Raw genomic sequence first — 26,372 nt, 5'->3', positions numbered from 1 at the left:
AGTCTGTCTGAAACGCGCTGATTTCTACAAAGCCCCTCCTTCTGATAAGCTCAGAGTGCTCTGATTGGCCAGCAGACCCAGTGCATTGTGATTGGCCAAACACCTCAAGCGTGTGTCAGAAATCTAACGCCTCTTACCATAATCACAAGCTTCAGCTTCCAAGGAGTCAGATTCTGAAAATGTGGATGATCGAGCCGATTTAGGCAGGTATAGAGCCGTTAATCTTGTTGACGAATAATTTCCGTCAAAGACATTTTATTCACTGAGACGATAACTAAATAAAAACCAGTTTTGAATGACAAAAACTATGGCTATATATTCAACGAATAAAAACAAGACAAAAATGTTAGGGAGGGATGATTTGGGAAAAGATCCAGTCAGAACCGATGTCCTTCATGGTAGATGCGCACATCTACCTGGCGGGACATAAGTTGCCATACACTTGCTGCATGTCCTATAATATGTTAAAAAATGTAAACGTCTGGGAGAAAGAGAAGAGCAGACATATGGATAAATCTGAAAATGCGTGATGACACGAAGAGAGCTCAATTCAGTCCGGTTTTCTGTGCGCACACAGAAAGCCGCTTCTCAGACAGCGCTCGAGTACTGAATTGAGTTCTCTTTCGCATCTTTTCACGCTTAAATGGACAAAAACAGAAAATGATGTCAAAATATCCATTTTGGCGAGTATTCACATAAACACAGTCGGTTATATCTTAAAGCGTTAGATCACCCAAAAATGAAAATTCTGTCATTAATTACTCACCCTCATGTCGTTCCACATCCGTAAGACCTTTGTTCATCTTCAGAACACAAATTAAGATATTTTTGATAAAATCCGATGGCTCAGTGAGGCCTGCATTGCCAATTAACACTTTCAATGCCCAGAAAGCTACTAAAGACATATTTAAAACAGTTCATGTGACTACAGTGGTTCAACCTTAATGTTATGAAGCGACGAGAATACTTTTTGTGCGCCAAAAAAAAAGCAAAATAACGACTGAATAAAGTTGAATTGTTGAATAAAGTCATTATTTTGGGGTTTTTTGGCGCACAAAAAGTATTCTCGTCGCTTCATAACATTAAGGTTGAACCACTGTAGTCACATGAACTGTTTTAAATATGTCTTTAGTAGCTTTCTGGGCATCTGAAAGTGTTAATTGGCAATGCAGGCCTCACTGAGCCATCGGATTTTATCAAAAATATCTTAATTTGTGTTCTGAAGATGAACGAAGGTCTTACGGATGTAGAACGATATGAGGGTGAGTAATTAATGACAGAATTTTAACTTTTGGGTGAACTAACTCTTTAAATTAAACGTAAACAGTTGGGAGAATATCGGATGTGTATCAGTGTATTGGATCCGTGTATTCGGCCTTAAAGTGACAGCAGCCTAATAAACCTGCTGCTGTCCGTCATTAATGTTAATCAAACAACAAAAGAAAAAGAGAAAATCACTCAGTGTTCTCAACTGAATAACTTTAATAGCTTTAATAAGGATTAATACATATTTAATTTATACAAATAAATGTCTGCTAGAATGCTAGAATGAAGAATGTTGTATGCAAGTTGAATGCATCATTAATTAAAAAGTTTATTTTTGTGAAGTGTTTTTTATTTCATTTTAAGATAAATAAAGACATGTTATATGTCACAGCAGTTAAATCCATGTCTGTATTGCATGTTTAAACCTTAATATCATTCATATTAACAGGTTAATAGATGTTAAAAAATTTGGTAAATTTAGAGAAATGCTTAATTGATGTATTATTTAACTAAACCAGTTAGATTTTAGTCGACTACAATCATATGATATTTAGTCGTCTAGACTAAAACTAAAACAATTCAGATGACTAAAATATGACTAAAATTAAATGGCATTTTAGTCAAAAGACTGACTAAATCTAAATCAAGGAAAAGGAAAACATTAAAAAAGCATCATATGACATTTTTAAGACTTTCTAAAAGGGTTCAAACCTTTAATAGGCTTTCACACCCTGAAATTCGCTCCCTTCTTTCTGTCATTATCATTTCTCCATCTGTTTTTTTCACCGTTCACATCATTTTCATGGCAGCTGAATGTGTGTGGGTTCAATAAGACTGAACTAACAAGGACACTAACCCATTAACAGATTCAGCCAATCAGTGCTGCATTCAATTCACATTTAACCAATTACTGACACCGATCCTGAATATTCATGAGGATGTGTTTCTGAAGATTTGAAAGCCCTGCCTCTCTCCCCTCCCGAGCTAACCTCGTGTCTGTCTGTCTGTCTGTCTGTCTGTCGTGCTTTGCCTGCTCTGTGTGTTCTTGTCTCCTCTACGGCTACGTCTGTGTGTCTTCAACAACACGGCCATGATGTTTCCGCCATCGGCTTTTGAGTGAATTAACCAAGAACTAAAGTGACACCATTGAGAGGATGTTTTCCCGAAACAGATGTGTTGACAGACAGACGCTTCATGGTTTGTGCGTAAACCTCCCGCCCGAGTCAGATCCGTCCTCCCGGACCTCGGCAGCTCTCCTTAGACTGGTGCGGATCCAGCTGGGAATATGATTTATACATATGAAACATGATTGTCCTCGTCTACTCACCCTCGTGTTCTTTTGTGTGGGACACAGAGTTATTTAGCAGAATGTCCAAACTGCTCTTTTCTATACAGTGAAATGCTCCAAAAAAGAAAACACCAAACAACCATTTCAAAGCGGACCTAAACACTAGAGAAATGATGATAATGCCTCAAATCTGCTTTTAAGGTTATACAGTTCAAATCAAGAGGAAAAATGCCTAAACTTTCTATAGCTCAATTTTAATTTAATTTAGCTTTTCTTTAATTTTTCAGGTGCTTTTTATTTATTTATTTATTTATTTATTTATTACTTTTGTCTGTTTAATTGTCTTTGTTCTATGGCTTTTATGGTTTAACTCTATAAGTTACATTTGATCAATATTTGGTCACATGATGGAGCACTGCTGTTTACGGCCTTGTGATGCAGTATTTATTTAATTTTATTTTAATGCTGCACATCTGGCCTACATGCAAAATCATTTTCATTGAATAGCGATTTAAATTTTAGTGTTTTAAGTTATTTTATTTTTGTGGTCCACTTCTGGCTTTATGCGATAAGATTTCAGTGAATAGCAGTTTAAATTTCAGTTTTATTTTATTTTATTTTATTTTATTTTATTTTATTTTATTTTATTTTATTTTATTTTTATGGTCCACTTCTGGCTTTATGCGATAATTTCAGTGAAAAGCAGTTTTAATTTAAGTATTTTATTATTTTATTTTTGTGGTCCACTTCTAGCTTTATGTAATAAAATTTCAGTGAATAGCAGTTTAAATTTCAGTTTTATTTTATTTTATTTTATTTTATTTTATTTTTATGGTCCACTTCTGGCTTTATGCGATAAAAATTCAGTAAATAGCAGTTTAAATTTCAGTATTTTTTTATTTTATTTTATTTTATTTTATTTCATTATTTTATTTTATTTTATTTTTATGGTCCACTTCTGGCTTTATGCGATAATTTCAGTGAAAAGCAGTTTTAATTTAAGTATTTTATTATTTTATTTTTGTGGTCCACTTCTAGCTTTATGTAATAAAATTTCAGTGAATAGCAGTTTAAATTTCAGTTTTGTTTTATTTTATTTTATTTTATTTTATATTTTATTTTATTTTATTTTATTTTATTTTATTTTATTTTATTTTATTTTATTTTATTTTTATGGTCCACTTCTGGCTTTATGCGATAACATTTCAGTGAATAGCAGTTTTAATTTCAGTATTTTATTTTATTTTTGTGGTCCACTTCTGGCTTTATGCGATAATTTCAGTGAAAAGCAGTTTTAATTTAAGTATTTTATTATTTTATTTTTGTGGTCCACTTCTAGCTTTATGTAATAAAATTTCAGTGAATAGCAGTTTAAATTTCAGTTTTATTTTATTTTATTTTATTTTATTTTATTTTTATGGTCCACTTCTGGCTTTATGCGATAAAAATTCAGTAAATAGCAGTTTAAATTTCAGTATTTTTTTATTTTATTTTATTTTATTTTATTTCATTATTTTATTTTATTTTATTTTTGTGGTCCACTTCTAGCTTTATGCGATAAAAATTCAGTAAATAGTAGTTTAAATTTCAGTATTTTATTTTTTTATTTTATTTTATTTTATTTTATTTTATTTTATTTCATTATTTTATTTTATTTTATTTTATTTTTATGGGCCACTTCTGGCTTTATGTGATAACATTTCAGTGAATAGCAGTTTTACTTTCAATATTTTATTTTATTTTTGTGGTCCATTTCTAGCTTTATGCGATAACATTTCAGTGAATAGCAGCTTAAATTTCAGTATTTATTTTATTTTATTTTTATTTTTGTGGTCCACTTCTGGCTTTATGTGATAAAACTTCAGTGAATAGCAGTTCTAATTTCAATATTTTATTCTATTTATTTATTTATTTATTTTTTTATGGCCACTTCTGGCTTGCTTTTATGCGATAAAACCACAGTGATTAGCAGTTTTAATTTCAGTATTTTATTTTATTTCATTTTATTATTTTTTTTAATTTTTTATGGCCACTTCTGGCTTTATGCGATAAAACTTCAGTGAATTTTAATTTCAGTATTTTATTTTATTTTATTTATTTTAATTTTTAATTTTATTTTTAATTTTTAGTGTTTTATATTATTTTATTTTATTTTTATGGTGCATGTCTGGCTGTGTGCAAAAAAATTGTTTATGAATTTTTATTTAAATTTCATTGTTTTATTTTATTTTCCAATTCTGGATTTACATTTTAAATATATTTCAGGTAATAGCGATTTTAAATTTGAGTGTTTTTATTTAATTTTATTATTTGTTGTAATTTTCTGGTGCACTTTTGGCTGCATGTGAAGAATTTCAGCGAATAGTGATTTAAATTTCAGACTTTTCCCTCAAAAAAAAAAAAAAGATATTGTATGATTTCTTCAGAAATCATAGCGCATAAATCATATGCACTACATTTTGGTGTTTTTGTGTCTTTTTTGGAGCTTGACAGCCGTGTGGTCACCATCCACTTTCATTGAATTTACCATTAGATTATCAAATGGATTTGGAACATTTTTCAAAATATCTTCTCTCACGTCCCACAGAAGAAAGAAAGTCCTCCAGGTTTGGAGCGACACGAGGGCGAGTAAACGATGAAACAAAAGCGCATTCAAAGCGAGAAAGCGCATGACATTTCCCTGCCAGTCTAAAGACAGCGTGATCCTCCCGGATGTCTCTCTCTCCTCCTGCTCTCTGTGTTCGACTGTATGTGCCATTTGCTGTGTTCCTTTACACTATTTGTTTACTCCTCCTCTCTCTTTTGTCTTTCCAGCGCTCATTTTCTCTCTTTCTCTTCAAAGCTTCACCTCTCTCCGGAAACAAACCGCTTCCTTCCTGGTCTCTTTGTCTTTCTTTTCCTTCGTTTCTTTTGTGTAGAACTAATCTCGAGCATTTCTGGCTCTGTGTGTGCTTTCGTTTAACTCTCCTTTCTCTCTGACTGACTCCAGGGTTTCTTGTCTTCTCTCGCTCTCTCTCTCCTGCAGCTGTGCTGGTTTGGTTGACGTCTCTCTCATGGTTTTGTTTGACTCTCCAGTCATGCGAATAATCTTCTGCCTTTCCATCACAGAAAAGCGCCTCTTTTCCTCTTAAGCTGTCTTTTGTCTCTCTTTCTCCCTCCAGCTGTTACCGTGTCTCAGTTTCGTCTGTATCCGTGTGCCGCCCTCATCGCTTTTCTATGTTCATCCTGTAGCTGTCTTGTGTGTCTCTCTCAGTGTTTCTGTCTCTCGGTTTGTATCTGAACTGTATCTGATCACTCAGTTTCATTCAGATGTCAGCATTTGTCCTCTTCCACTTCTCTGTCTGTCTCTCTTTTTCTCTCTCTCTCTTTTGGCCCCTGCTCTGGTTTAGTTTTGTCCTGTCAACTAGTTGAGTAGTTAAGTCAAACATTCAAGGAATATTTTAGGGGTTTAGTACATGTTATGCTCGATCGACAGCATTTGTGGCATAATGTTACTTACCACAGAAATAATCATTTTAACTTCAATGTCGTGACCTCATGTTATCTGCCTAGAAACATTTTACTGGATAATTTAATACATGTAAGAGCTTTGACAAAATATGAGCTTGCTTTCTGCTTTTAAACCCTCCATTTTATTTAATTTTATTTTGTTTTATTCTTTATTCTTATTCTTTTTTACATGTTTTTTACATTTATTTTATTTTATTAAATGGACAGATGAGTGAAAAATATTTTCTGTAGCATTAAAACTATTTTATTTTATTTTATTTTATTATTTTTTTTATTTTATTAAATGGACAGATGAGTGAAAAATATTTTCTGTAGCATTAAACCTATTTTATTTTATTTTATTTTATTTTATTATTAATTTAAAAAAAAAAAAAAAACATTTTTTAAATGGACCAATGAGTCAAAAATATTTTCTGTAGCATTACACCTATTTAATTTTATTATTTTATTAATTAAAAAAAAAAACATTTTTTAAATGGACCAATGAGTTATTTTATTTTATTTTATTTTATTTTATTAATTTTATTTTATTTTATTTTATTTTTTTATTTATTTTATTAATTTAAAAAAAAAAAAAACATTTTTTAAATGGACCGATGAGTCAAGAATATTTTCTGTAGCATTACACCTATTTTATTTTATTTTATTTTATTTTATTTTATTTTATTTTATTTTATTTGTTTATTTATTTTATTTATTTTTTTATTATTTTATTAAATGGACAGATGAGTGAAGAATATTTTCTGTAGCATTAAACCTATTTTATTTTATTTTATTTTATTTTATTTTATTTATTAAATGGACAGATGAGTGCAAAATATTTTCTGTAACATTAAACTTATTTTATTGTATTAATTTTATTTTATTTTATTCATTTTATTTTATTTTATTCATTTTATTTTATTTTATTAAATGGACAGATGAGTGCAAAATATTTTCTGTAGCATTAAACCTATTTTATTTATTTTATTTTATTTTACTTTATTACTTTAACTGAGCAATGAGTCACAATTATTTTCTGTTGCAATACAGTTTAATTACAGTTTAATTAATTTTATTAAACGGAGTAATGTGTCAAAATTATTTTCTGTGGCTACAAACATTTTTTTAAGTCAAAATTATTGTCTGTGGTAATGAGCATTATACTACAAATGCCTATAAATCAGCTTTACTTGTACTTAACCCATATTATTCCCATATTAAGTCGATTTTCCAGTCCAGGCCAGCCGCCCAAATCCGACTTCGGACACCAACCCCTGGAAAACGAAACGGACCGCACCGTGGCGTGATGAATTGACAGCTTTATGTGTTTGCTGAGATATTTAATAACCCTGAATATTGGCAGTTTATGGTGTGTTATAAACTGAGGTAACACAATGTTTTTATGTTTTATAACAGGAAATGTGTCAAAGTTTGAACTATGTGCTTTTTCTTTTCTATTTCTCTGTTGTGGCTTTATTTTATTGTGTTCAAGTGATCGAAAGTAAAAATCATTCTCATGCTTGTTATTAATTTGTCTTCTTCATATTCTTGTCCGTTTCTAAAATGTGTGATGAAGCCGGTCAGAATAACACGAGTCGACGCTCATAGAGGTCAAAAGGTCATCTGGGTTTGATTCTGTGGCAAAGAGAAAGAAACGCAGGGCAAGTCACACATGACTGGTATTTTTAGTAACCTGTGTTTCTCTCTGTCTGTCTCTCACCCTGCAGTAGGAATATGGGGAATAAGCCGGCTAACAGTCCTAAGGGTCAGCCGCCAGATGCCGACGGCCATTCTTCAGTGTCTGACCTTGCCAACTCGCTCACTGGAGACATGGTGATGGTAGGACAGTGTGTTTGCATGTAGCATCCTGGTCCTGCATAGTCTGTCTGACTGAATCACATTGCAGCTCGTTCGGCCCCTTTAGACGGGAAGAGGAACGTCTGAACCACATGTAAAGTAACCAGGGGCGTTTTAAAGTGTTGCTCATGAATATTAATTGGTTGGAAACTGATTTGCTAAAAGGCTGACGTTGGTAAATAGGTGCTTTTTAGCCTTCAAATAGCTGCTGAGTGTCTCAAATAAAACTCGTAAAGTGCCCCATCATGTTATTTTAAAGGCTCCTAATTTTGTTTTGGAGTCTCCTACAATAGGTTTACATGCTTTCAATGTCAAAAAACACTTTAATTTTCTCAGAATATACCTTAAACATCACCTCAAAGAGTCTGAAACAGTTCAATCAAGGATCCTGTCTCCTTAAACCCCTCCTCTGCTCTGATTGGTCAGATGGCTCAGTCTGTAGTGATTGGTGTACTCTGCTCAGATTGGTCAGCTACAACTACAGCGTTTGAGGGAGGGGCAAAGTAGATGTTGTTCGCGGGCAGCCAATGAAGACCATAGACTGGCATTATGCAAATTTGTTATACACCTACATTTCAGGCAGTTCAGAATCAGTTCTTTCTTTTAGCGACAGTAACTTTATTTGTCGTGAACTTTGATCTTTAAAACTTTGCAGACCTTTTACATTCACAAACAGCTATATTACACACAACATGAAAGGTAATATTTGAAAAACCATAATGGGGCACTTTAAGGCAAGACACTACAGGCAAAAACATTGTTTTTTAATGCGCTGGTCAATTTTGAGATTTTGGGCTATTTCATAACGTGTTGTTTCAGACCAAAATACACTTTAAGTGTTTATTTTATTGCACTTTATCTATTTGCATCTGTAGATTTCAACTACAATACATATCTTTAAAGGCTGTTTTCTCAAAATACTTCAGAAAAGTCAGAAATCTCCACTTGCACCAAAATTTACGTTTTATTCCTGTCTGTTCTCAAGGTTTGTACTGATATTTGGTCATTCACCTGACATTTTATTCCTAAAACATGTATTTTTGTCTGGCTGTTGACAGTATTTTCTGATTTATGAAGTGATAAAAAGAGAAATCTCCTCTGTAAAAACCTTTAACTGTACTATGTCAACAGAATGAAACAAGAATTTTGAACCTAGCTTTATCCAGTGCTTAGATTTCTGCTGTCTTTAATATCTTAAGACATGCCTCTGTGTGTTTCTTGATCAATAATAACGTCAGGTGTTAAAACACTCCAGATTGCTTTATAGCAGATCTTTGGTTAGGCTGAAGTGTGTGTGCTTTTGTGTTTTTTGTCACAGCGCCGATCTTCACGTTCATCTTTCTCTCTCATGCTCTCTTTAGTTGTCTCCGGGGTCGGAAGACGACGACCACGAAGGTCCAGTGAGCGAGAAACTGGGCCGGATTCAGTTCAGCTTGGGCTACAGCTTCCAAGACACGACTCTGACGGTGAAGATACTCAAAGGTCAAGACCTGCCCGCTAAAGACTTCTCTGGGACCTCCGACCCCTTCGTCAAAATCTACCTGCTGCCCGACAGAAAGCACAAACTCGAGACCAAAGTCAAGAGGAAAAATCTCAACCCTCACTGGAATGAAACCTTCCTTTTTGAAGGTCAGTTGTGGATCACCCATGTTTCCTAACATCTTAGTTATAGATGAAATCTCTTGCTTAATAAAAATATGTCTCACAAAACCTGTGAAGTACATGTCTAGGTCATATTTCATCCCAAAATTAGAAGAAATTTTGAAGAAAAGGTCATGATGGGTTCAATTGTAATCGTTTACTGTAATACTGATGAAAAAACTGTATTTGAACAATTAAAATCTAATGAGAATCAGCATGAGAATAATGAAAATGACAAAAAAAAAGGCTGTAAAAGTAAACCGTCAGGTCTTGTTACAATAATGAGAGGGTTTTTGTTTGTTATTATAATTTTTACATGACAGTAATGAGAATTTGGAGGGAAATATGCTGAATCATCCGGAAAATACTGTCACAGTGAAAAAAATGGTAATGACACTGGTAAATCTGAATCTAATCTTCCCTTCATTACACCTCCTCAGGGTTCCCGTATGAGAAGGTGCGGGAACGAACGTTGTATCTCCAGGTGCTGGATTACGATCGGTTCAGTCGTAACGACCCGATCGGAGAGGTCTCCATCCCTCTGAATAAAGTGGAGCTCGGACAGCTGAAGTCCTTCTGGAAGGATCTTAAACCCTGCAGTGATGGAGCCGTGAGTGAACTTTTCCATACAATGGACAATGTGGACTCTTAAAGGGATAGTTCACCCAAAAAATGAAAATTTGCTGTTCATTTACTCACCCTCCAAGATGTAGGTGACTTTTTCTCTTCAGTAAAACAGTAAAGAAGATTTTTAGCTGAAACTGTGGTCCTCTGTGATTCATATAATGGAAGTTTTCCACCTTTCCAACGTGATTACGTGATGCGTGGTGCATTGCAGAGCAGTGCAAGATGAGCATTTGTGGTTTAAAAGTATATAATTTTAATTTTTTTTTAGAAAATGGCAGATCGTTTCTCTAGATAAGACCCTTATTCCTCGTCCAGAATCGTGTAGAGCCCTTTAAAGCTGCACTGAAACTGACATTTGGACCTTCAACCTGTTGAACCCCAGTGAAGTCCACTATATGGAGAAAAATATAATTTGAATAAAATGAAAACTAAAAGACTTTCAAATCACATGAACCAATATTTTAGTCACAATAGAACATAGATAACATAACAAATGTTTAAACTGAGAAATTTTTACAATTTTATGCACAAAATGAGCTCATTTCAAATTTGATGCCTGCTACAGGTCTCAAAAAAGTTGGGACGGGGGCATGTTTACCATGGTGTAGCATCTCCTCTTCTTTTCAAAACAGTGTGAAGACATCTGGACATCGAGGTTATGAGTTTCTGGAGTTTTGGTATTGATATGATATAGGTTTCCAGGTTTCCAGCTACTGAGGATTTTTCTCTATAGGTGAAAGATCTGGACTGCAGGCAGGCCAATTCAGCACCCGGACTCTTCTGCGACGAAGTCATGCTGTTGTAAAAGCTGCAGTATGTGGTTTTGCATTGTCCTGCTGAAATACACATATGTTGCTCTAAAACCTTTATATACCTTTCAGCATTCATAGTGCCTTCCAAAACATTCAAGCTGCCCATACGGTATGCACTTATGCACCCCCATACCATCAGAGATGCTGGCTTTTGAACTGAACACTGATAACACGCTGGAAGGTCTCCCTCCTCTTTAGCCCAGAGGACACGGCGTCCGTGATTTCCAACAAGAATGTCAAATTCGGACTCGTCTGACCATAGAACACTTTTCCACTTTGAAACAGTCCATTTTAAATGAGCCTTGGCCCACAGGACACGACGGCGCTTCTGGACCATGTTCACATACGCTTCCTTTTTGCACGATCGAGCTTTAGTTGGCATCTGCAGATGGCACGGCGGATTGTGTTTACCGACAGTGGTTTCTGGAAGTATTCCTGGGCCCATTTAGTAATGTCATTGACACAATCATGCCGATGAGTGATGCAGTGTCGTCTGAGGGCCCGAAGACCACGGGCATCCAACAAAGGTCTTCTGCCTTTTCCCTTACGCACAGAGATTTCTCCAGTTTCTCTGAATCTTTTGATGATGTTATGCACTGTAGATGATGAGATTTACAAAGCCTTTGCAATTTGACGTTGAGGAACATTGTTTTTAAAGTATTCCACAATCTTTTTACGCACTCTTTCACAGCTCTGCCTATCTTTACTTCTGAGAGACTCTGCCTCTCTAAGACATCCCTTTTATAGCTAATCATGTTACAGATCTGATTTCAATTAACTTAATTAGTTGCTAGATGTTCTCCCAGCTGAATCTTTTCAAAATGTCTTGCTTTTTGAGCCATTTGTTGCCCCCGTGCCAACTTTTTTGAGACCTGTAGCAGGCATCAAATTTGAAATGAGCTCATTTAGTGGATAAAAGTGTAAAATTTCTCCGTTTAAACATTTGTTATGTTATCTATGTTCTATTGTGAATAAAATGTTGGCTCATGTGATTTGAACGTCTTTTAGTTTTCATTTTATTCAAATTTTAAAAACGTCCCAACATTTCTGGAATTCAGGTTGTATTATGTGTAAAGAAACATCTTTTTTAGTCCATATATTGCACTATATTCCAAGCTTTGTGTGAGTAACAGACTGAACTTTATGGCATTATTTTCTGTAAATCGTCCCGCCGTAACTCTCAAACCTCTTTCAAGCTTGTGTCAAGACATGTGGTCTGTTTGTGTGTGTGTTGTAGGGAAGACGTGGCGATCTGCTGTTGTCTCTGTGTTATAACCCCACTGCCAACACCATCACTGTTAACATCATAAAAGCTCGCAACCTCAAAGCCATGGACATCGGGGGCACCTCAGGTACTCAGGCTCACGTATAATAACAAAAACACTGGTTGAATAGCTGCATGTGTCATTTGCATAACTCACGCCCTCTCGTTCTCTGATTGGCTGTAGACCCCTATGTCAAAGTATGGCTAATGCACAAAGACAAGCGAGTGGAGAAGAAGAAGACAGTGACCATCAAACGCTGCCTGAACCCCGTTTTTAACGAATCCTTTCCTTTTGACGTGCCCGCACATGTTCTCCGAGAGACCACCATCATCATCACCGTCATGGATAAGGATCGACTGAGCCGCAACGATGTCATTGGAAAGGTGACGATATGTGCATGCTGTGTATGCTATTGTATATATATATATAAAAACAGTACTGCGTAAATTACTTACAAATTATAATCCGCTACTGATTTCATATTACATGACATAAAGTGTAGTCATTGATTTTAGGTAATATAATTAGGTTACTTTTAGATTACTTCTGACCTAACTCGTTTATCAGTGATTTGAGATTTATCTATAAAAGCAGTATGCTTTAAAAAAGAAATTTGAAAATATTTTTAAAAATGTGTACAGATAGATAGATAGATAGATAGATAGATAATACATATATTAGGGGTGTAACGGTACACAAACGTGACAGTTCGGTACGTACCTCGAAGTCACGGCACGACAACTGAAGATAGGGTTGTTCAAAAGTACTAAAAGAATCGTTAATGGAATCATTTAGGAATTGGAGTCATTTAGTGGAATTGGAAACGAGTCGTTAAATTCTTTACGATTCCCTACCTGGAATGAGCGCTGCGGGAACCCTGCTGTGTTCTTCAATCTTGTTTACCATCATCTCTTTCTCGTTCTCTCTCTCAGATTTACTTGTCATGGAAGAGCGGTCCTGCTGAGGTCAAACACTGGAAGGACATGTTGAGCCGGCCACGTACAAACGTGGCGCAGTGGCACGCCCTCAAAGCCTGATTCGCCCTCTCCATCTCCCATTTTTCCCTCCGACCCCATTTGACCTTTGACCCGAAACCCCGTCCTTATGCACAAGACTAACTTGCTGCCAGACGGCACAACACGGGTACTTTTAGCCATCCACTCTTGTAACCTTTAACCTTTGAGCTTCTGAATCTCTCCTCCACTTTCGTCTCGATTTACTCTGGTAACATGTAGTATAAAGGCCTGCATATTTACCAGTTGCTAATTACACAAACGGTTCTTTGATATTTTGTGCATTAGCATCCGTTCGGGACTCTGGGATAGTCACGAAATCCAACAAAGCCATTTAAAGATGCTCTGAGAGCGCTTGTGCCGCAACTACACGTTACCAGGATGATGTTTTCTTCCTGTTTTGTTTTTTTTTTTAGCCGTCATTCCCCCGTGTTCCTCAGGCTGGAGAGGTCTGACATCTTTCTGATGTGTGAACGCGTCACCTCGGCCCCGTCCCTCGTCTCATTCAACCAACCCCACGTCTAGACCCGGAGGCTCATGGGAGCTCATTTGGCAGCCTTTAAATTGGCCACTGCTGAAACGGATCAAGTCGCAGGAGCTCTGGGAATTGTATTTTTCCAGGTCGCAGACATCCCGTGCGCGTCCGACGGCCCCGGAGGGCCGCTGTAATTAAAGCCATGAGGGGAAATGCGACGCCCTCTTGCCATTAACAGTCTCATTTTTTTCTCGTCACCATTTATAGTTGTTTTTCTCTAAATCCCTGACCTCTCCAAGCCTTTTCCTCATCTTTCCCACTTGAACTGACTTTCCGTATCTTTGTTCCTTCCATCTCTCTTTCTATCTATCCTCCCTTCTCTCTTTCTTCTTCTTCTTCTTCTTCTTAAGTAAACAGCTCCAATTGGTTCAGCTGAAAGCCGCAGACATTGAAATCTTACGCCATCTGGAGACTTACAGACAGCAAATGGACTCCACCATCCTTGTCTCTTTTGCTTTTTTTCTCTGTGGTTTCTCTTTATCGCTGGCACAATAGTAGTGAAGTCCCTCTTTTTCTCGGGATCCCTTGTTGTCCGTGTGCTGTGAGTGACGTGTCGTAGATCCAACCGAAATATCGTTAAAAACATTAACCACCGGGGCGGAGAAAAGAAAACAACTTCCTCGAAGGATCGTTCCAGGTCTTCTGGGACTTTTGGAAGAAAATCCAAATGGAAGGGGAAAAAAATACACACACATAGAAAAAAACTTGATGTCATCTTTTTTTTTTTCATGAAAAGGACATTTGAAGAAACCAATCAGAATTGTTCTTCCAGATTTTCTGTGAACTATAGAAGCAAAGAGTTTGTTGATTTCGCGCCGGATAGGTCTCGCCACACTTTGCTCTAGTGACGTGTTTCTTTGTGTGTGTGCACTGATAGGGGCTCATCTTTTACAGAAACCCCATCAAAAACCTGCCTTTACCCGCGTATGTGTGCGTATGAGACTGTGTCAGAGGTAGATGGGGATGAATCTCACGGAAACATGTCCTGGTCATGTTTTATCCCAAAATCAAGAGAGAAAAAAAGAAATAATTTTTTGCCAATTAGGACAATTATATATATATATATATATATATTTTTTTTTTTTATTGTGAGATTATATTCATGATAATTAAACATATTTTACCCCCAAATGCTCTTACCATAAATAACTAATACATTTAACTTCATAGATTTTTTTTGTAATACAGCATTTTTTATTTTAAACGTAAATAAGCATAAATTAAAATCTGTACAGCAAATAACTACCATGATGTTTAAATATTTTACAATTAAAATAATATTTTTATTTGGGTTATATACAGTGTATATATATATATATATATATAAGTGCTGTCAAATCAATTAATCACGATTAATCACATCTTACAAGCGATTAATCGCATCAACTATAAAAGATAAAAGTTTGTAAATACACACACACACACATATTTACAAACGGTTGTTAGATGTAATTAATCACAATTAATCGATTTGACATTACTTACACGCGCACACACACTCACATTTACAAACGGTTGTTAGATGCGATTAATCGCTTATGTTAGATGTGATTAATCACGATTAATCGATTTGACAGCACATATAATATATATATATTTGACAACACTAATTAAAAATTTTGTTTTAATTGTAAAATATATAAAATATAATGCTATATTAATTGTAATTTGGGTGGGGTTTTAAGCACATTTTCCCACAATTTTTCATTAATGTAATGCATCAAGGATTTCTTCTGTAATTCTTGTTTCTGTTTTTTTACCTAAAATAATGCATACATTAAAGCTGTGCAATTAATACTACCGCACACAATGCATGAATAATTAAACATTTAAATAATGCATCATTATTTTTTACATTTTGGTACCGAGAATTTGGGGGGCTTTATTTACAGGCTTTATTTTCTTTATGCAAAAAATAATTTCCCATTACTTTCTTTTGATTTTGGGGTGAAATACGACCCAGACGTGTTCTTGACAGGTTTTGTGAGATTCTCCTGTGTGTGTATTACAGCATTAATGTGTATCTTCATTGATGTTAAAAATAATCAAAGTGTGTGAATATGCTGCTCTATTTTCTCATGGCTTCCTTCCGTCTTATTATGAGACTCTTTTTCTCCTCTGAAAAGAGTTGGAGAAATGTGAGCTGCACTTTTTAATGGTGTAACACTGAGAAATATAATAGTAATTGTTAATACAATAATAGATAGTTTTTGTATTTTAAGGGAGGAGCATTTTAAAGAGCAAACGGCACGTTCGGGGAGGCTGGACTGGGCTGGACAGACAATCTTTCTGTTTCTCTCTCTCTCTCTGTCAAATCATTTGTGTTCTGTATATGTGATATGGGTGTGTGTGTTTGTCAAGAGTGTGTCATTTATGCAGGCCGAATGCTTGCGGCATGATGAGGCATGTGTTAGCATGTGGTGTGGCGTTTCCGTGGAGGGTGTCGTTGCCATGGGGTCACTATGGGGACGGAGTGAGTGTGCAGTTCGGTAGAGACGCTCAGCGTGACATCGAGACACAGAAGCAGAGGACGGCGGTCCAATCTCTCTCTCCCGCTCAAGAACAACTAGTTATTCTGGGCAGAGACCTTGAACAGGACAGACTATTTTCCACCTAAAAGACCTGAGCTATAAAAGTTTTTTAGTAACATAAGTAGTGCATAAACAAAATATCTGGCTGCCAAATTTGATGAGTAATCTCATGAGATTAATTAAATGTTTAACATTCGATTCATTTAGCACACTTCATGCATCTGGTTCATTTGACATTTTGGCCTGTGTGATTTCTAAAGACTACTCAGATTAGGAACTAATCTGTTAAATACAAAGTATTTCAAAAATCCGGCGGTGCGCGTACAGTATGCGTGTACTCTTCTGATGACGAAATTTGCGTCACGCGCACTGTACACTGACTCTCGCGTACGCATAAAAAGATAAGTGTACTTTGGGCTTAAGCCACAAAAAAGAGCTTAATTTGGTACTCGCGAGCTGTTTGAGAGGCGGCTTTGGACTTTATACTGACACCTATTAGTGTGGATGTAGCATTACAGAATATTCTATTCACAGGCGTCTTTGTCACCTATTATTAAATTATTCTGCAACCAGAATTGTTAGAGAATATTCAGACGACCTACTTAGCTAAAGCAAGTAGTATTCAGCTGGTCATGTGACCTCAACCTGGCGAATCATGTGTGAGGAGTATTGGAACCGTTTCAGATATTCCAGTATCGATACATATGGAAATATCGATATTTTTACAGCACTAATTCACACTTGCTAAATCTGATCCGATATGCACAAAAAACGGATTTAGACTGACAGTCTGAACGAGGCTTTGGACTTTATACTGACACCTATTGGTGTGGATGTAGCATTACAGATACCATTGTCAGAATATTCTATTCACAGGCGTCTTTGTCACCTATTATTAATTTATTCTGCAACCAAAATTGTTAGAGAATATTCAGACAACCTGCTAAGCTAAAGCAAGTAGTTTTCGGCTGGTCATGTGACCTCAACCTGGCGAATCTCATGTGAGGAGTATTGGAACCGTTTCAGATATTCCAATATCGATACATATCGAAATATTGATATTTTTGACAACACTAGTTCTAACTTACTAAATCTGATCGGATATGCACAAAAAATGGATTTAGACTGACAGTCTGAACGAGGCTTTGGACTTATACTGACACCTACTGGTGTGGATGTAGCATTACAGATACCATTGTCAGAATATTCTATTCACAGGCGTCTTTGTCACCTATTATTAATTTGTTCTGCAACCAAAATTGTTAGAGAATATTCAGACAACCTGCTAAGCTAAAGCAAGTAGTATTCAGATGGTCATGTGACCTCAACCTGGCGAATCTCATGTGAGGAATATTGGAACCGTTTCAGATATTCCAATATCGATACATAACGAAATATCGATATTTTTGACAACACTAATTCACACTTGCTAAATCTGATCGGATATGCACAAAAAACAGATTTAGACTGACAGTCTGAACGAGGCTTTGGACTTATACTGACACTTATTGGTGTGGACGTAGCATTACAGATATCATTGTCAGAATATTCTATTCACAGGTGTCTTTGTCACCTATTATTAATTTGCTCCGCAACCAATTGTTAGAGAATATTCAGACAACCTATTAAGCTAAAGCAAGTAGTTTTCGGCTGGTCATGTGACCTCAACATGGCGAATCTCATGTGAGGAATATTGGAACCATTTCAGATATTCCAGTATCGATACATATCAAAATATTTTTGACAACACTAGTTCTCACTTGCTAAATCTAATCGGATATGCATAAAAATCGGATTTGGACTGACAGTCTGAACGAGGCTTTGGACTTATACTGACACCTACTGGTGTGGATGTAGCATTACAGATACCATTGTCAAAATATTCTATTCACAGGCGTCTTTGTCACCTATTAGTAATTTGTTCTGCAACCAAATTTGTTAGAGAATATTCAGACAACCTGCTAAGCTAAAGCAAGTAGTATTCAGCTGGTCATGTGACCTCAACCTGGCGAATCACGTGTGAGGAGTATTGGAACCATTTCAGATATTCCAGTATCGATACATATGGAAATATCGATATTTTTACAGCACTAATTCACACTTAATAAATCTGATCAGATATGCACAAAAAACGGATTTAGACTGACAGTCTGAACGAGGCTTTGGACTTATACTGACACCTACTGGTGTGGATGTAGCATTACAAATACCATTGTCAAAATATTCTATTCACAGGCGTCTTTGTCACCTATTATTAATTTATTCTTTAGATGTTAGAGTTTTTTATCTGTGTTCAAGTAACACCAGTAAACTCAAGCTGAATAAAAACTCCAGAAGGCCTCGTAATGATTTTCGGCTGTTCGATTCTGCCGTCTTTAATAGACCCGGCCCGTGTGTGTGTCCGTGCTGAGGCAGATCTTTTGCAGATCGGAGGCAACGATGTAGCACATCTTCCAGACTGTATTTAAGGGTCCACAGTACATCTGCTTTCAGCCAGGAGCCATCTCAGATCAGTGGAGCGTTTAATAGAGCACTCTAATGCACCCGATGTAATCAGATAATAGTACAGCTTAAATTGCGTGCGTTTGTGTTCATTCTCCATATCTTACCCTTTAGCGTACACAAACGTTGTGCAAGATTCCACATCTGCTGAGTGTGAGCACATGCATGTGTTTGTTTAAGCAAAATTTGAGTACATTTTCAATGTGTACTGTATGTGTGTGCAGTCACGTGTGAGGTCACCTTATTTTTCGCCTCACCAATCGAAGCTAGTTGTACGTGTGCGTTTGTGCATGTACGCATGTGATGTACACAGCTGCTGACTGGAGAAAATAAATATTGAGTCAGTGAATCAGGGTCAGTGTTCCTGGACAGTTTAACTTCTGTAATGTGTGTCAGATCACAAACCCCATCCAGACACACTCTTTTACAATCATATGTTAACCTAAAGGTGGCATTTAATGTCAACTGTAAGTAAGCTATTGCTGGTTTGACTTCCTGTAGAGTGTAAACATTGTGAGTCTGTTGTTGGAGCAGCCCGACATGTCAACATCTCGCTCAACCAATGGAGTGAGATTGGGCAACTTGTTTTATTAACAATGGAAGAGGGTTCAAACCCTTAACCCTAGCAACGATCCAGAACATCCTAAAAAAATTAGCTATTTTTGCAGTTTTGTTTGGTGCTGCTTGCTGTGCAGAAATGACACACTTCATCGGTTGTAAAAATCATTGTTTGTTTAATAATCCCTGAATAAATGCTGCGGGACAGTTGAGCTTTATTTGGTTTTTATTCTCATGAGACTCAGTCAGCAGTCTGAAGTGTGTGTGATGGTCACTGACCCCTGTGCTGACCAGCACCTTTGGTCTGCACAGTATGTGTGTGTGCACGTGCGTTCACCTGTGTGTGTATTATAGAGCAGTATGATTGTTTTGGCAGTCAGTGTCACTGTGAATTATTTTCCGCTTGGTCCTTTTGGGTTGTTTTTTTAGGAAAACTGGGCTAAAGTTCTCTCGCACACACGCACATAACACACTCGTGCTTGTTTGAAGCATCACAAACACATGCGATTGTTTTTCAGCTCATTAACCAGCAACAATAATTTCAGTTCTTCATTTTACCAAATTACTGATTTAAAAAAACAATTTTTCCACATGCATGAGCACGTCACGCATCTCCCACACACACAGCAGCAGTTTCCGTGTTCGCTCCTACACACAAACATTATCAGAAAGACAAATTCACACGCCGTACATCAGTCACTCCTCCATCCAATTAGCTGCTCTTCAGAGATGAGAGCAAGAAAGAAAAAAATAATAAAAATGAGTTTAGCGGCAGCGGGTGTTTGCAGAGGGTTGCATCATGCAGGTCTCGACTGGAGACACTTACGGTCTGAGGTGTTCGGTTGAGCAGCTGATAAACTGCACATTTTATTGCTTAGCAGCTGCTTGTAGTTCAGTTTTATTTAAGCGTCAACTTCATCTCAAATCAATAAAAATAAACACAAATGAGGCTGTATGTAAGGGTATAGAGCTGTAAAATTAATGTGGACAGCAGGAACTCTTAGGAGAATGTGATGAGAATATTGAGATCTGTGACTTTTGTTAGAAGACTTCAGAGCACAGTTTGAGATGTCACTGAGATACTAAAACGCTAGAGGAGATGCATTCTAATTTGTGATTTGCAGAGTGCAAAATACAAAATGTAGGCTAGATACATGTGTGATTTCTTGGGTTTATTTTTAAGGAGAAAAATCAGCATGAATCTCCATTTAATCTCATTTCTGTCTCTGAGAAATAAGTGAGATAGTAAGGAGATCTAAACTGTAATTTGCCAAGTGCACACTATAAAATGTAAGATAGAAGGAGATACATGTGCAATTATTGGGGTCATTTTCTCAAGAAATAAATCAGCACAAATCTCCATTTAATCTCATTTATGTCTCTGAGAAATAATTGAGATAGTAAGGAGATCGAATCTGTAATTTGCCAAGCACAGACTACAAAATGTAAGCTTGATGAGATGCATGTGCGATTATTTGGGTCTTTTTCTAAGAAGAAAAATCAGCGTGAATCTCTATTTAATCTCATTTCTGTCTCTGAGAAATAATTGAGATAATAAGGAGATATAGTTTGTGATTTGCCAAGCACACACTACAAAATGTACACTGGAGGAGATGCATGTGCGATTACTTGGGTCTTTTTCTAAGTAGAAATATCAGTGCGAATCTCCATTTAATCTCATTTCTGTCTCTGAGAAATAAGTGAGATAGTCAGGAGATCTAATCTGTAATTTGCAGAGCACAGACTACAAAATGTAAGCTTTATGAGACGCATGTGCAATAACTTGGGACTATTTCTAAGGAGAAAAACCAGTGTGAATCTCCATTTAATCTCATTTCTGTCTCTCAGAGAGTAAGGAGATCTAATCTGTAATTTGCCAAGGACAGACTACAAAATGTAAGCTTGATGAGATGCATGTGCGATTTCTTGGGTCTTTTTCTAAAGAGGAAAATCAGCATGAATCTCCATTTAGTCTCATTTATGTCTCTGTGAAATAATTGAAATAATAAGGAAATATAGTTTGTGATTTGCCGAACGTACACTACAAAAGGTACACTAGAGGAGATGCATGTGTGATTACTTTGGTCTTTTTCTAAGGAGAAATCTCCATTTAATCTCATTTCTGTCTCTGAGAAATAAGTGAGTTAGTAAGGAGATCTAATCTGTAATTTGCCGGGCACAGACTACAAAATGTAAGATTGACGAGATGCATGTGTGATTAGTTGTGTCTTTTTCTAAGGGGATAAATCAGCGCAAATCTCCATTTAATCTAATTTCTGTCTCAGAGAAATAATTGAGGTAATAAAGAGATCTAGTTTGTGATTTGGAGAGCAACACTACAGGATGTAAGCTAGTTCCCCTTATATCATTTGTTAAATAATTTGCCACCAGAAGCCCGCTAACAAAGCATCAACAGGCATTTTTGTCTTTTTCTTGTTCTGTGCAAAGCCAGCTGCAATGTAGTTTGTTGACATGAACTTTTTTGCAATTGTAGCTCTGGAGCTACTTTATTAGAGATCTAAATGCCCTCATCTGACCTGTGGACGGGTAACTCTTCTCTCTCTGATGACAGGAAAGCTTTATTAGAGCGGATTTGGTTCTGTGGTGTGTGTGTGATGGTCAATCATAGTGCGTTTGTGACATATTCCAAATTGTGTCTGTCAGTTTCTTTATCTCTCTCTTTATCTGTCTCTCTCACTTCAGCTCTGTCATTCCAGCTCCAGCTCCCCGTTCACTTCTCTTTATTGGTTTGAAGAGCTGTCCGTCAGGAAGCGTGACTCCTCCCTGTCAGGGTTTTAGTGCGACTTCTTCTGAATGACGTTAAAAACGGCGTTACAAGTAATAATTCTTCTTCTCTTTCCGTTTCCGTTCGACTCTCTGTGCGTCTGTATGTGTGTGCGTGCTCTGTGTTTTTCTGTTATTCTTGATGATAAATGTTGATGATATATGGAAGAAGTCTCCTGATTTCATGTTTTGAAAAACTTTTTTGTAAATAACTGAGCAAAAATGGAAGAAAATTATTGTACATGTTTCTGTTTGTCACTTGTACTGAAAACAGATATTCCTGATGAACCGTCTGTTGATGACGAGCCCGATCGCCCTTCTTGAACGAGGGATTTTCACATCTGTCGTATTTTTGCTGAGGCTGAGGGGGAATGAAGGAGCAAGAAAGCAACTGCCAATCATCACACTGCCAAACCCAGCCCATAATTTTACCTACAGTTCCCCCAGACCTAATCAGGAGTGATTTTCCTGTCGTCATTAAAAACCAAAATGCTCCAAAATCACAGCCAATTAGAAGATACTTGATGTTTAATATCAAAACAAGTAGTGTTATTTTGTACCAATGAGATTTCACTGTGGGCGGGGCTAGCCAATGATAATAAATAATAGAAACCAGGCGGCCAACAAAATGTCTTATCACAGGTCACAAACCTCATATTAAAAGAGTGTTCTTGGCTAGATACCATGTCATTTACCACAAAAAAAGATTTCATCCCTCAGTTTGTAAACCCAAACAAAAATGTGTCTTGGCTCAGACAAATTTATGGATTTCTGTCATTGTGAATTTGCAAAGAAGCCAAAGTTATAGTCTGACTCTGTGGTAATCGACAACATGCAGTTTAAATGATCTTTTCATTTTAACACTGGTGAAAATCACCCCAGACAATCACTCGTGGGGAGAAGTTTAAAAATAGCTGTATAACACATATGCGCACATAGTCTGTGTTGAGTTTCATAATGGCTCCATGTTGTTTTAGTTTGATGCGGGTTGCATCTGTTTTCAAATATTAGTGTAGATAGCTCTCAGAACTGCATCAAAACTGCATGACGACGGCCAGCTGAGACAGATACACACTCGCTGCGGTCCGGCATATGCAGAACAAGCACATGCAGCCTGTCTGTGTCCCATATGCTGCTGCCTGGTGTGTTTGGCAGGGCTTAACGATATCATCCACCAGTCTCTCTCTACATGGAAATTTACAGCCAAAACCCTAAAAACCGAAGCCCTCTGGCCAAATTTCTATCAAATCCAAGTCCTGATGAGCTGGCTTGTACAGTACTTGTTAAGGCCAGCATCATCACTATTGCTTAAAAGTTAAGGCTAGTGATTTGAACAAACCTCTAAGCTTTTTTTTTCATGTTAACACATTGTCAAAGTTTATTTATATAGCACATTTCAAATCAAAAGATGTTGACCGAAGTGTTGCACAATTCAGACAAATAAATTGGTGAGAAAGTCGGTGCCGATAGCCTCGTGGGCAGCATCGACATATAGCGTCATTGCTTTTTTTGAGCATCCTGAGTTCGAATCCCAGCTCGTGGACCTGATCCTGTCCCCCTCTCTACCTCTACCACCTCATTTCCTGTTCGCTCTACACTGTCCAAAATGCCAAAAAATGTGACGTGTATGCGATTAAACAAGCTAAAATAGCCCAAAAATTCATGCAGTTGGCATCAGAACTCGCCAGATTGTATGATTTTCGCCATTTGGACAATAAAAAAATGTATGTTTAAACTCTAAATCCTTGAGGACCATATTTCGGCACCAGAATATCATGGAGACATGAGAAATCTGTAAAGTTGTCAGGCCAACACCAATTGCCCAGGCAAGTTTTTCACGAGCAAGAGAAATCGAGTTACAGCATGTTCTGATAATCTACAGGCAATAAAATCTGTTTCTCTCACGCTCAGCACTTTGAGTTTAATCCGCATTGCAGCCTTGAAGCCACTTCAGTGACACAAACACACATTTTAATTATAAAGTTTTACCGCATGTTCATTATGCTACATGGAGGAGTGCTGACCGATGAAAGACGACTCTAGTAATGAAACTTCAATAACACAATATTATTTTGCCCGTCTGGAGGGCTTACGTCCTTCTTGCTCGCTCTCGTTCCCCCTGATACACCTCTCCGGCGAAGAGCGCTCGAAGTCTCAACACACGCTTGATGTGTACAATCTGACTCTATGTATTTATTCATGTATTTTTTTGCCAACTTTGTACAGTGTAAAAAACAACCTATAAATCTATGAAGAATAACGGTACTGTATAGATTTAGCTGCCTGTGAGCGACTCACAGAATAGTGTCGATAGAGGTTAACAACAGCATAGATGCGATCTAAAGCCAGTTAAACATGCTTTCTGTAAATGCCGAGGGATGCCACACGTTTTTATATCCTCGCATTCTTTGCTCGTTGTCATTTGTTTCTTTCAATGTTTTTGTAAATGACTTAGTGGCATCATACGGCATGTGTTGTTTCCTTTCTATTGGTTGTATGTTTGTTCGTTTATTGTTTGTTGATGAACACAGCGAGGTTCAGGCGCCCAGGAGAGTGCTTGGGAACGCAGAGTGGTTGGCGAAGGATTTGCGTCTGTTTTCACAATTCATATGTTAGTATGTCAGAATTCACCTTTCTTATCTAACTCACCTGTTATTGTCTAAGTGTGCAACCTGTGTTAGATGTCTCTCTTCCCTCCCCTTCATTTCCATTTTCGTTCCTATTGTTGCTTGTCTTGAGTGTTTGTTTCTTCATGAGACGCTATGTACGTGTGTGCGATGAAGTGTTGAAGTTGGGCTAGTGTTTCAGACGCCTCGCTCTTCCTAAAGCTCTTCCGTTAATCTCATACTTGTCAAAAAACTTCGAACATTCCATGAACGGTTGGACAGAAAGCCACTGTAGAGTTTTAAAAAATGTACACTCTTATAACAATAAAGGTTTTTATCTGCATCTGTAGTTCCAGAAAGAACCTTGAAACATTTCCATTCCACAAAAGGTTCTTTATATTGAAAAAAAGGTTCTTTGGATTATTAAAATGTTCTTCACACTTGGTTCTTTTAGAACCTGTTCACTGCAAAGGTTCTTTAAGGAACCAAAAATGGTTCTACTATGGCGAAAACCCCCTTTTGGAACCTTTATTTTTAAGAGTGTATCATACGGGTGTACAACACGCACCCTTTACTCCACTTTCCGGAGCTGGTTTGAATGTTTGGGAAATCGTATAGTGGGCAGTAGAGAGTTTATTGTTTTTGGGGGGCCGTGGTTTGAGCTAGAGGCATCCGAGACATTCGTCCAGCAGTGTGACAGTAAAGCGTTCCCAATTTTGAGCCTCTCCTGTTTTTTTGGCCGAGCGGACTGTGATCTTATTGGTTGATTTTTTTTTTGTTTTGTTTTCCTGTCCCACCCAAACCCTTCCACTTGACTGGATGTGAGGGTGGGCGGAGCTAAGGAGCACAGTTCTTACTATGTTCCATAATAAAATAGACTAAATTATTTGTACATCATCTGGCGTGGAGTCTTTATTCGCTGTAATTTCGCTACTTTATCACTCCTTCAAGCTTTTTGCCAAAAATAAAATTGTGAGTGGTTTGCATATTCAACTATTCATTCATAGCTTGGTGGTAAATAATGGGTTTTTGTAATCTTAATAATGTAATTGTCTATAAATAGAAACAACAATGAATCATTTGCAAGTCAGTACGGCTGAATTTACCACCACACAAGGTAATGCATTTGAAATCATTTGTCATGCTCAAGTAATATTGAGATTGAGTGTCTTATTAATTTTAGGATGGCATATTCATTTGCCACAGTTTGATTGCACTCTGAGTGTGTGTCGTATATTTCTGTAATTGTAGTTTTACTAAGAATGGGAATCATTAAAAAAAAAAAGGTTCAGATTCCATTTAACGATTCCGGTTCTTGAAAGGAGCCCCTGGACATTATTCAGAAATGGACTTTCTCTGATACATGGAAGAAACTCGGGTTTGGAACGACATGAGGGTGAGTAAATGACACAATGTTCATTTGGGGTGAACTACCCCTTTAATGGTTCCGTTAATGGACAATGTTTGGAAAACAATTGCATTTACCACCCTCAAAAGCCTGTTGTCAGATAATTTTAAAGGGGTGGTTAATTATGATTTCACTTTTTTAACTTAAGTTAGTGTGTAATGTTGCTGTTTGAGCATAAACAACATCT

General features: G+C 36.8%; 1 protein-coding gene and 1 long non-coding RNA gene across 6 annotated transcripts in view; one reads left to right on the top strand and one right to left on the bottom strand.

Moving 5' to 3' along the window:
• syt7a (synaptotagmin VIIa) overlaps positions 1-16,818 on the top strand; it is a 136,352-nt gene extending 119,534 nt beyond the window's left edge. For all 5 annotated transcript variants that reach the window (XM_051883096.1, XM_051883095.1, XM_051883094.1 and 2 more), the window contains 6 exons: positions 7,774-7,885; positions 9,265-9,532; positions 9,985-10,154; positions 12,221-12,335; positions 12,432-12,631; positions 13,181-16,818. In XM_051883096.1, the coding sequence (XP_051739056.1) occupies positions 7,774-7,885; positions 9,265-9,532; positions 9,985-10,154; positions 12,221-12,335; positions 12,432-12,631; positions 13,181-13,285 (970 nt within the window). In that variant the 3' untranslated portion in view covers positions 13,286-16,818. The remainder of the gene's footprint in view (positions 1-7,773; positions 7,886-9,264; positions 9,533-9,984; positions 10,155-12,220; positions 12,336-12,431; positions 12,632-13,180) is intronic.
• Positions 16,819-16,873: 55 nt separating this feature from the next.
• LOC127506533 (uncharacterized) lies at positions 16,874-25,695 on the bottom strand. Its single transcript, XR_007928007.1, has 3 exons — positions 17,950-25,695; positions 17,559-17,609; positions 16,874-17,216 (listed from the first exon to the last, which is right to left on the bottom strand). It is a non-coding gene; the product is annotated as an uncharacterized LOC127506533 (long non-coding RNA).
• Positions 25,696-26,372: the final 677 nt, after the last annotated feature.

The sequence above is a fragment of the Ctenopharyngodon idella genome, chromosome 24 (assembly GCF_019924925.1).
Source record: "Ctenopharyngodon idella isolate HZGC_01 chromosome 24, HZGC01, whole genome shotgun sequence".
NCBI classification, from domain to species: domain Eukaryota; kingdom Metazoa; phylum Chordata; class Actinopteri; order Cypriniformes; family Xenocyprididae; genus Ctenopharyngodon; species Ctenopharyngodon idella.
The sequence above is the reverse complement of the archived record's forward strand: the minus strand, read 5'-3'. Positions and strand labels throughout refer to the sequence as shown.